At 33.7% G+C, this 12,416-nt stretch overlaps 1 protein-coding gene across 1 annotated transcript; it reads left to right on the top strand.

Annotated features, from left to right (window-relative positions):
• The first annotated feature begins 6,142 nt into the window (after window positions 1-6,142).
• Window positions 6,143-10,291, top strand: LOC150028084 (receptor-like protein EIX2). Its single transcript, XM_090301039.1, has 2 exons — window positions 6,143-6,427; window positions 7,324-10,291. The coding sequence occupies exons 1-2, from the start codon at window positions 6,158-6,160 to the stop codon at window positions 10,207-10,209; spliced, it is 3,156 nt and encodes a 1,051-aa protein (XP_090157165.1). The 5' UTR covers window positions 6,143-6,157; the 3' UTR covers window positions 10,210-10,291.
• Window positions 10,292-12,416: the final 2,125 nt, after the last annotated feature.

The following is a 12,416-nucleotide window of genomic DNA, read 5'->3' as shown; positions in this document are numbered from 1 at the left end:
TTGGTGTGTTGGCCAAGAGAAGTGTGTGTCTTGAGGGGATCAAGGTCACTTTCTTGGTTGTGTTGTAAGTGATCTAGGTTTGATTGCTTAGTGGTGTTCCTCAGTGGTTTCTGAGAAGACGGGATGTAGCTCTGGGTTTAGAGTGAACCAGTATAAACATCTGTGTGCATTTTCTCTATCCCTTAACTCTTTAAATTCAGTTTTGATATTTGTAAACTGGTATAAACAACCTATTGTTTCTACGAAACAACCTATTGTTTTGCTGGTGCTGTGCTTTTAGCTTTGTGTTTTGAAAAACTGATTTCTTAATCAAGATATTCTCGAAGTAATTTCATTCAAGGCTTAAAAGTTTTCGAAATCCCTCTTTAAACAATTCACCCCCTCTTGTTTAAGGCCATATATTCTAACATATGGCATATAAGGATGAGGGAAAAATAATATTTTTGGAAAATTCCACTTTTTTTAAAGGTTTTTTATTTCTTTTATTTTGTATGAAATGCAACATATGTGAAAAATAAATAGAAACTTTTAAAAATAAAAATCATACTAAACATAAATGTAAAATTTACACAAATAACTTTTACAAACAATTGATAATGAAAACCAAAATTTTTATAAAATTTATTTAAAATATTATAATTAAATATAAAATATTGTGATTTAAAATATTTTATTTCTTTTAAGTTAAAGTTTAATCTTATTTTAAAATATTAATCTTTAATAAAATATTAATATTTAAAAGTTAATTTAAATTATAAAAATAATTTTATGTTAATAAGCATCGTCAATGTCACATGCAAAGTGAAAGTAAATAAAGTGATGATAAATAAACGCATGGAAAAGCAGGTACAACATCATTGTTTGTAATAATAAATGAATCCCAATTTCCCAATTCAAAATACCGTCTTCACTTTCATTTTTAATAAAAATTTCTCTACAAGCCTTCATCTTCTTCTTCTTGTGCCTTCACATTCTTCCTTTCCATCCTTCATCTTCTTCGTTCTCCTCCGCACCGCACTTAAAAGTATCATTCACGTGTTCACGAACTGGATCGTGTCCGATCCAACTCAATGCATCTGATACGGTATCGTCCTCGTGTCAACCGGATGTCCGTGTCCAATAATCATCCGACGCGCAGAAGTAGACACCAACAACCATGTCGGAGCTTCATAAATAATAAGTATACATTAACAAATACTATATGAAAAATAATTTTTCAAAGCTGTCCAATACATGAAAATTAAATTAGTACATCAAGCAAACATACAATACAATATTTTTTAAGATCTAGACTAATTGTTTTCGTGTAACTTTCATACAATATATTTTATAAATTTCTTACAATTTAATCTCTAAAATATAGTTTAATCACTCCTAGGACTAATAATTAAATAGTCCTTGTATTCTTTATACTTTTCACAAAGTACAAATTACGATTTTAAAAACTTATAAGTTTACTCCTATATATTGAAAAAATTAACTTCAATTGTATAGTTATAAACTTATAAAACTAAAAGCACATTAAATTTAAAAACTAAATTTCAATATCAACCAACGGGTATATCAATGACAATCCAATGGAAAGATATCCAGCATTATTATGATTAAAATCTTAAAAAACAACTATAGTTTTAGTTTCAATTTTAATAAGAAAATGAAGATATAGAGCATTAACATAATGTTTGTTCATAAAATGATATAATTGAAGAAAAATCTCTACCTCGGTAAATGGAACAACAAAATGTAAGGATACCCACATTAAAGGTTAAGAACTACTAAATTACTATCACCGATGAAGAGGAAGAAATTGTTGTTATCTCATTCACATACCGCAACTTATCCTCTTATCTAAGAAAGGTAAAGTTAAAAATGGAGAAAAAATGGCTCTGCAGCATCATAAATATAAGATGTTTTATATGTATAACCAAGAAGCACTTCTTTCTAATAATAATAAAAAAAAAACACTTGCTTTCTATGCATTTGTGTGAAGATGAATTAATCCATTTGAATGGTTGTTTACCTATGCTGCCTTTTGTTATTTATCTTACGTTTGGTTCACTTTACTGAATATGTTTAGATACTAGAAATAGGTTTTGATATGTTAATAACTTGTAACATAATTGCTTAATACAAAAAATATGGGAGGAATAATATTTGATAAATACTTTTTGGGTTTATAAGCAATAAGTTGGTATAAGGAAATTTTACAATAATATTACAAAATATATTATCTAGAAGATGTATTGGGTGAAATCATAGATAATTAAAATTAAGTTATTTTTAATCAAATATTTGTAAGTTATTTAGTTAGTTATTTATGACAAAAAGTAATTATGAATTTATATATTAATGAGTTGAAGCAAGTCTCCCTCTGTAGATTTATATATTCTTATTGTTCGGTTAAAGATATAATTATATTAAATTTTAGGATGTTCTTATCGATAAATTAATTTTCTAATTCATAAAATATACACCATTAACTCTTCTATTTTAGGATGTTAGTATTAATAAATTATTCTTACCGAAAAGGAATATTTCTTATATTCCTTTTCATTCTTAAATCAAAGCAAAGAGTTTGAATATATACAAACAATACACTCATTTTAGAAGCCTTGTATCCATATTCTTTGTTAAATTTTCAATTTTCAAGTCTTCTCCTTTCTTGAGCAGCTTCTTCCATATTCTTATGTCAATTATGGCTCCAAATCAACTCTTCAAAAGGTCAAAACATTACATTAGTTGGTTTTGGCAAAATAAAAGTTGTAAAATGAAATTTTTATGACATTCTTTTAGAAACTCTATATTTTTGGAGAAAAAACAAATTTAATCTAAAAATAGAAAATAAGAAAGAAAGAAATCTTAAGGAAATGCAATTAATTTAGAAAAATAATGAAAAACTGAGTTATTAGTGACACTCATCAACAATGATTAATAAAGATAACAATTATGTCTTCGATGATAAGGATGTCACTCGAAAAGACCATGACAGTATATATGACCCTTGCACATTTTATATGTATTGTACCGACCCGTCCACGGGCGTTGACCAAAGTCAAAGTCAAAGTCATTGTATGTTGGGACCCCTCAAGGGGGCCCAAGGGAAGAAAGTCAACAGGTTGACCGCTTGAGGCATCGACAAGATAAGGCATCGCCAGGCGTAGGCATCGCCAGGATGAGGCGTCGCCAAGATGAGGCGTCGCCCAGTTAAGGCATCGACGGTGTCACCCCCCAATGCCCATGGGTAGGAAAAACCGTGGAGGGGGCGACGCCGCGAGAGGCCTCAATACCTCAGAGCAGTAATGAAGAGAAGAGAAAGGTGGCTTCAAGGCCATAGTTCTAAGTACCAGTGAGGAGTGACCTGACTGGTGAAGTACCCACACCACCTCTGGGAGACCCCTAGGACAGATACGACCCAAGAGAGGGCCACGCCCAGGGGCGAACCATGTGCATGGTACAAAAGAAAGGCAGACACACTCCCAGGGCAAGTGACTAGAGGTTGGGGGGCATGAGTTGGCACCCAAAGAAGTCACCCCTTGCGTTAGATGCACTTCGAAGAAGGAGGACTTACACGATGGAATGTCCCTATGTTAGGTTACAGCGTTGTGAGGCCCTCCACGTAGAGTAGCGATCAAGTTAGAAGAACACGTGGCAGTAAGCACCGAAACATCAATGTTTTCCTAAAAGTTTGCTAAGGTATGCGTTAATTTAGTTTACGTTTCTAACGTTTTAAAGCATGTTTTTATACGCTTTAAATGCACTTTGATATGCTTTAAATGCGATAGGTGTTTAAAAAGGGGCTTGGGACGTTTGAAACAGGTCAGACCTAGTTTTCACACACAGAAACCCTAGTTGCTTTGCGGCGCACCCACTGCACGCACAGACAATTAGGGCAACACAATTTTAGCTACTCAGAGTTTGCGACCACCTTTAGAGCATCTGTTCACGGTGTTCCGATACGGAGGTGTGTCACCTTTGATGTTTCTTGCTAGCTGACTTGATCGTCGGAGTCCAAACGGCCGCGAGGGTGCCCCTTTGTCCACTTCTTTTCAGGTACCCACAGACGGAGCAAAACGAAGGTGCCCTAGCTCGCAAGGACAAGCCACGCGAAAAGAAGACCCTGGTCAACCGGCGGGAACATGTATGAATATATTTTCTTTGTTAATATTGATAATCTTTTCTTGTATTACTTGACTTTTAATGTTATTAACATTTTTTTACTTTAATTTATTCATAGACACATGATTGATAATCAGATTGCAACTACTTTATATGTGACCTCGACAAAATTTGCTAGAGGATTTACTAGATCAAGGTCCTTCTCACTTAGATGCGCAAGAGGTGAGATGACACTACTAACGATTGACAAGAACACTAGATTGACCATTTGGCCAAATATTGAATCTTCTAGCAATTGTATTGGAGTGTTAGCAATGACAACATGTCATGGTAGGCATGAGTAGTACTTACTCGCTACCCATCATGTCTACAAAAATTTCCTTATTACCTCCCAAGTATTGACGTAAAGAAATTCACGAATCATGAAAAAATAGTATAAGAAAACATGACCTTCACATAGCTTGGATGGAAAAAGTGAAATTCTAAATTTATCACTGCCTTCCTACCATAACAATTGAAAGCAGAATCATGTTAAAGATGCATATACTTTTGATGACTCAGTTAAGTCTTTGAGAGAATTTTAAGAAAACACATTAGTTATCGGACTTACTTATTACTTAAGCATAACTTCATTCATAATCTATTTTGGTTATATCGTAGACTTTCCTGGTTGAGAAAATATTCCTAACTATCAGTCATAGCCTTTGGCTTGCGCTTGTTCCAACAAATTGTATTAGAGTCACGAGTTCAATTTCTAGCGGGGTAATTGTTAAGGAGAGATTCTTGCAAGTGTCATCAATTATTCTATGGCGTAGGTTAGATGGACCAACTTATAACTGAATCATGATTACTACGTTCTTAAATAGAAAGAATTGTGTCTTGACTATCAACTATAATTTTTAGTCTAGTGGTATACCTTCAATCCAACAACATTTTAAATGGTAGTCCAAATACAAGATCGCAAAAGATGATGTAATACAATAAATGATGACCATTGTATGCCCTAAAGTGAAAGAGGTTTAACTAGATAATAACTGGTAAATAAACTTTTTATAGTTCATTGACTAATTTAAATTCATTATATCTTGTAGTATTTCATGGATATACAAAGATTTCACTCCATCATATCAACATGGACAATATATTTTATTAATTTTACAACATATTAAAATAATTGACATGTTAGATTAGTTTTTAAACTTTTTAGTTGTTATTTTTTTTTTCAATGTAGAATTCACCTTCTTAGTTGAAGTGATTGAAAATCACAAGTTTTATTGATGACTTAATTAACGATGATTTAAAAATTACTGTTAAAGGAAATTTTTAATCATAGTGAAAGTTTCATTTAGTGTGTTAACATTATTATTGAAACGGTTATGGAAAAACAATGGTTTAATATAATAAAATAAAATAAAAAAATATTCATAACATAGCCAAAAATAAATAATTATATGTCTCGTACCGAAACTACTATTTCGTATACTGGAATGTTGAATTTCTTAAACGGTAATATTCATGCTATAAATCAATTGAAAAGAAAAAAAAAAGGAACTGAGTTTTTTTTTCTCTTGTCATAAATAAATCAAATTGGACATGTCCCGCAACGTGAAAAGTGCTCTCAAACGTGAATGTTGCGGTCCAATAATTTATCTTTAACTTTATATTTAACTTTATATTGAAAAGAGAGAAAAGGAAAACGCGTATTTAGTAGAACACGGAATTACTCAGCACCTTCACTGAATTGGCATTATAAACACCCTAAAGTGTATTATGTTTAACTTTAATGAATAGTCACTAATGAATTATTTGGATAAAGTGTATTATGTTTAACTTTAATTGAAAAGAAACAATACTGTATACATATTTCAGAATCAGAGTCAAAGTAATATTAGAATAGAGAGAGATTGGGAAAACGCGTAACATGGAATTACTCAGCACCTTCATTGAATTGGATAGTATAGTAAGGCTCAGTAGCACTATAAATACACTCTAAACAAGTTTTATATGCATACCCACTAAACACTTCTTTCTATTTCTCATCATGAATTCCTCCCTTTTCATCACTCTCTTTCTTCTTCTATGTTGGGTTTCCCTTTGTGTGTGCAGAGACCCAGTGTGCATTGGAAGTGAGAGAGAGACACTATTGAAGTTGAAGCATCATCTCAAAGATCCTTCAAACCGACTTTCTTCTTGGAATGCTACTTCCAATTCCAATTGCTGCCAGTGGGATGGTGTTCTCTGCAACAACATTACATCCCACATTGCACAGCTTCACCTCAACACTTCCATCTCTTATTATGACGAAGAGTATATGATGTGATTCCAATAGCCACATAGAACAAGATTCTTGACACTTTGAGGAATCACCTTGAGCTGGAAAATGTAGAGGCACTTTCTTAGAAGTTGGATCATGGTTCTAAGATCAAGAACTCACCAATAACAAGTACCAAATCCCAAACTCATTTGGATGAACCAAATATTGTCAAATTGAATCAACAAAGGAATAGAAACTAGATTAACCGAACAGAATTAAGCTACTAAACAAAAGAACCGAACAGAATTTAAAAACAAAACAGAATATAGGTGCTGAAAATAGAAAAACCGAAAGCTAGACAACTCAAAACACAAGGTAACATGAACAATTGAAGAAGAAGAAAGGAAGGAGAAGAGAATGCTCATGAAGATGGAAGATAGGTTGGATGATCACGCCACTAGAAGTATGGATGCTCCTAGATGAGTGTGGAAGCCGCCACTTGAGGAAACCATGGTCCTTCAAGATAAGACTAGAGAAGAAGCTCAAAGCTCTCCAAATGCTCACTCCAATTTTGAGTATAGTTTCTTTAGATAAATTCAAATCTGAAATTTACAAGGAAGGCACCTCTATTTATAGCCTAAGGTGCTGAAAAAGAAAGCTAAAACAATTCAAAATTCCCTCCTAATTCAAACTAGAACCGGCGCCTATTTGCAAAGCAAGGAAGGTGTGATCCTTTCCTTCACTTTGGCACCCCCTATTCTACTTCTACACCTATCTACTAATACACCCCCCTAAAGCTCCTAACTAAAGCCTAAAAGATGCTATAACAAAAGAGGTTTCTAAGGTTTCCCTCTAAGCACCTTCAACTAAAGACACTACAAAAAGAGAAAATAAATGTCCTCTAGCTCCCAAGGCTTTGAACATGCTTCTTGTAATCCTTTGAGGTGGACTTTGACCTCCATGGGCGTCCTCCATTTGTGCCTCCACCTCTTCTTGAGCTTGATGAGTGGCCTCCATGTTCTCTTGGGCTTGATCTCCATCAGTATACTAGTCGAGCATTCGGTGGAGAGATAAATTCTTGTTTGGTTGATTTGAAGCATTTGGATTACTTGGATTTCAGCGGCAATATTTTTGAAAGCACTCCAATTCCTTCCTTCATTGCAACAATCACTTCCTTAACTTATCTCAACCTTTCTCATGCTGGATTCACGGGGAACATTCCTCCTCATTTTGGAAATCTCTCAAATTTGCTCTATCTTGACTTGAGTAGGAATGAATTGCTTGGAGGAGGTATGCCAATTCCTTCTTTTGTTGGGAGAATGAACACTTTAATTCACTTGGACCTCTCTTATTCTGGATTCATGGGCAACATTCCTCCTCAGATTGGGAATCTTTCCAATTTGGCCTATCTAGGCCTAAGGTATGTTGCCAATGGGACAATTCCCTCTCAAATTGGGAATCTCTCCAATTTGCTCTACCTTGAACTCATAGGTGATTTTCTATTAACAGACAATTCTGATTGGCTATCAAGTCTTTCAAAGCTTGAATACCTTAATTTGGGAGGAGCAAACCTATCCCATTCGACTCTTCCTTCTTTAATGCATTTACATTTGTCAAGTTGTATCCTCTCTCACTATAATCAATTATACTTTTTTAACTTTTCATCTCTCCTCACTCTTGGTCTTTTTGATATTTCTTATCTTTCTTCAAAAAATTTTGTTCCCAAGTGGGTGTTTAGACAGAAGAAACTTGTTTCTCTTACTTTGCCTATTAACAACATCAAAGGTCCAATTCCTGATGGTCTTCGAAACCTCACACTTCTTGAATATCTTGACCTACGACAAAATTCATTCTCATCTTCTATACCGGATTGGTTTTATGATAGTCTTCCTCATCTCAAGTTCTTGGACTTATCATTTAACTTTTTACAAGGAACTATTTCTCATGTCCTGGGAAATATGACTTCTCTTATTACACTTGATATGTCAAACAATCAACTTGAAGGTCTAATTCCAATTTGTTTGGGAAATTTGACTTATCTTATTGTACTTGATCTATCCAGAAATCAACTAGAAGGTCCAATTGGAGAACTTCCAAGATCACTTGAAAAACTTTCATCATTGAAAACTCTTATTTTGTCATCAAATCAATTTAGTAGAAATCCATTTGAAAGTCTCAAATCACTCTCTAAATTGTCATACCTTGACATTAGTGATAATTTTTTTCAAGGAATTGTCAAGGAAGGTCATCTTGAAAATCTTACCAACTTGAATATTTTTTATGCATCAAGAAACAATTTAACTTTAAAAGTGAGTACCAATTGGCATCCTACTTTTCAACTTACCAATTTGGATATGAGCTCCTGGAATTTAGGTCCTAACTTTCCATCATGGACCCAATCACAAAACAACACCCTTCAATATATAGAGATGTCTAACACAGGGATTTCAGATTTTATTCCTTTTTGGTTTTGGATAAAATTTTCTCAAGCAAATTTTCTAAACCTCTCTCACAATCATATCCATGGTGAGTTTGAGACTACTTTAACAAATCCAATATCTATCAATATTGTTGATCTAAGTGCAAATAACTTATGTGGAAAATTGCCTTCTCTTTCAAGCAATGTGGTTTCTTTAGATCTTTCAAGCAACTCATTCTCCAAATCCATGGATGATTTCCTCTGCAAAAATCAAGACAAGCAAATGGAATTAGAATTTCTCAATCTTGCATCAAGTAATTTGTCAGGAGAAATACCCGACTGTTGGGCCATTTGGCCATATTTAGTGGATGTAAATTTGCAAAGCAACAATTTTGTTGGGAACTTTCCCCAATCCATGGGTTTATTGACAGAGTTAAAGTCTTTACGCATCCGTAACAACTTGCTCTCAGGGACATTTCCTACAATTTTGAAGAAGACCAATAAATTGATTTTGTTGGATCTTGGCGAAAATAAATTTTCAGGAACAATTCCAGCCTGGGTTGGAGAAAGTCTTTTAGATATGAAGGTTCTTATCCTTCGATCAAATAGATTTTTTGGTCATATTCCTGATAAAATATGTGATATGAGTCTTCTTCAAGTGTTAGACCTTGCACAAAATAGTTTGACTGGAAACATACCTACTTGTTTTAATAACTTGAAGGCCATGACAGAGATGAACAAATACATGGATTCTTTTATCATTTGTTCTGCTATAAACTATACACATCTATATATGCATTATAGTATAGTCGGTGCTCTTCTTTGGCTGAAAGGAAGAGGAGACGAGTACAAAAACATTCTCGGATTGGTAACAAGCATTGATTTGTCCAATAACAATCTAACAGGAGAAATACCAAGGGAAATAACAGATTTAAAGGAATTGAGATTTTTGAACTTGTCCCACAACCAACTAAGTGGTCATATTCCAAGAAGCATTGGTAATATGGGATCATTATTGTCCATCGATTTCTCAAGGAATCAACTTTCTGGTAAAATCCCTTCAACCATTTCGATTTTAAGCTCTTTGAGTATGCTAGACTTGTCTTATAACCATTTGAAGGGAAAAATCCCGATAGGAAATCAATTGCAAACCTTTGATGCCTCAAACTTTATCGGCAACAATCTTTGTGGACCACCACTACCCATCAGTTGTAGCTCCAATGTGAAAATTACTAATTTTGATCTCAATGATAAAGGGAGTAATAAACATGGAGTGAATTGGTTTTTTGTGAGTATGACATTTGGATTTGTCATGGGATTTTGGATAGTAGTCGGTCCTTTGTTCATTTGTAGATCATGGCGTTATGCATATTTTCATTTCCTTGATCATTTGTGGTTCAAACTTCAATTTATTCTCTGATGTAATAACATTGTGCAATCTTGTTGTAAAATAAAATTATCATGCGACATGAAAGTTAATTTATTTTACAATGGATTTGTTGGTTGATCATATTTTAGAGTCATTTATGTATATTTTTTTTTTTCAATTTTGAGAGCGTTATGTAAATTTTGTTAATGGATGTCGATGCTAAAGAATCAGATGTTGAACTTATTATAGATAAAATCTTGTTAATTTTGTCACAAAAGTAAGATCAACAAATTGTAAACGTCTATTACAAAAATTGGACAATGTGAATTTAATGTTCGCTACATAGAACTCTTGTTGAAAAGACTTGAAGCTATATATTTAGTCAAAGGTTTAGGTTAATATTATATATGTGGTGGTAATGGTTAGCATAACTTCAAATCAAATTTGATTTGATTAACATTGTATTGCTTTAGGTTGATAAGTTTTTAGACCATTTCTTTCTTCTTTGTTTTGTTATAAAGATGTAAACTCACGAAGTTGTAATACTACGTTGAAAAATATTAGATTACACAGATTAAAATTGAAATACTTTATACTTTTGATTAAAATTCAAAATTTCTCATTTGAAGTTGCATATTTAGTTAGTTACTTAGCTTAATATTATGTTTCAATATTTAGGAATGAGTTCTATATAATGGGAAAGAGTTATATTTGGGCATTGTTAACAATAGATCTATGCACGCAAGTGTATATGTTCATAACTTTAAAATTGTCTCATTAGATATGATGTGAATAACATATTAAACTATTATTAATATATTTATTTTATAAGATGATTATAGTTCAATATATAAAATTGTATAAACATAATTTTTTTTAATAATACTATAACTAATTAATCACTCTAATATCCCAGTCTTTCCTATCTCGGAGGCACAAGAAAAAAAAGAATTAAAATCAAAATTGGTAAATTATAGTATTATTGCATTATCAACTTTTTATTAGACCTATTTTCTTGTTCATCTTCTATCTACTTCTAAACCATTAATGCAACTAGGAGTTGAATATGAAAATGGTGTTAAAAATTGTAATTCACATAAGTTTGTTAGTATCCTAGTTAATTAATGGAGAAAAACCTATTAAGAAGACCATGCAATGCATGATGAGATCTCCTCAATTTAACTGGGTGAGAAGTCGACCTCGTTCGGTTAAAATAATCAATTACGAAGACCATGTACTGCATGATAAGATCTCCTCAGTTTAATTGGGTGAGAAACCGATCTTGTTCGGTTACAATATCAAAATCATTAAGAAGATCATGCACTATATGATGAGATCTCCTTAGTTTAACTGAGTGGGAAACCGATCTTGTTCGGTTAAAATATTAATTATTAAGAAGGTCATGCATTGCATGAAGAAACCTCACCCGTCTTAACTGGGTGGGGTGTCGATATAGCTCGGTCCAGTTTGTAAAGGAAATGCTGATCTATTAGATGAAGGAAATGTCGATCTCGCTCGGTCTAGTTTGTGAAGGAAATGTCGATCTCACTCAGTCCAGTTTGTAAGTTTTAAATCATATCTATAGCAGGGTTAAACATGTGGATGGAGGCAGCAAAAATAATGGTTGACGGGATGTGTTCAAGATAATAATAGGGTGTGAACATCAAGAAGTGCTTGCATAAGAAAGTCCAGGATCATTTGTGCCATCATTGAGTTGATCTCGCTGAAAGGGCGATAAGAGGGGCTGATATTAAAAGCTTATTAAGCCTCATTGGCTTATGCTTGAGGCTGAGGGGCTGTGAGGTCATGGGCCGATCAAGATGAGGTTGAGGAAAACAAAATCCGATCATGTTAAAGGTAAGAAGGACGTGTTGAAGGTCTATTTAGCCTCATTGGCTCATGCCTGAGGTTGAGGGGTTGTGAGGTCATGGGACGATCATTGAGGGGCTGTGAGGTCATGGGACGATCATTGAGGGGTTGTGAGGTCATGAGACGATCATTGAGGGGCTGTGAGGTCATGGGACGATCACTGAGGGGTTGTGAGGTCATGGGACGATCACTTAGGGTCTATGAGGTCATGGGCTAATCCAATTAATATATTATAACAGTCTGATCTGATAAATTAATGACAATACCCCGCAAAATCTTCATAAAGAATAGAGTGCGAAATTGGCAGAGGTAGGGGTTACGAGAATTTATGAAGGAATTAAGTCATGAAAGAGAACCGTTACAAAGAAGGGCAGTGGAAAAGTTTTCTA

The sequence above is a fragment of the Phaseolus vulgaris genome, chromosome 4 (assembly GCF_051622355.1).
Source record: "Phaseolus vulgaris cultivar YP4 chromosome 4, ASM5162235v1, whole genome shotgun sequence".
Classification (NCBI taxonomy): Eukaryota; Viridiplantae; Streptophyta; class Magnoliopsida; order Fabales; family Fabaceae; genus Phaseolus; species Phaseolus vulgaris.
This window is presented reverse-complemented; position numbering and strand designations above follow the sequence as displayed.

Coding starts and splice junctions, on each gene's coding strand:
- LOC150028084 (XM_090301039.1), top strand. CDS start 6,158: ATGAATTCCTCCCTTTTCATCACTCTCTTTCTTCTTCTATGTTGGGTT. Junction 6,428..7,323: donor CTTATTATGACGAAGAGTAT/ATGATGTGATTC, acceptor GAGGTGGACTTT/GACCTCCATGGGCGTCCTCC.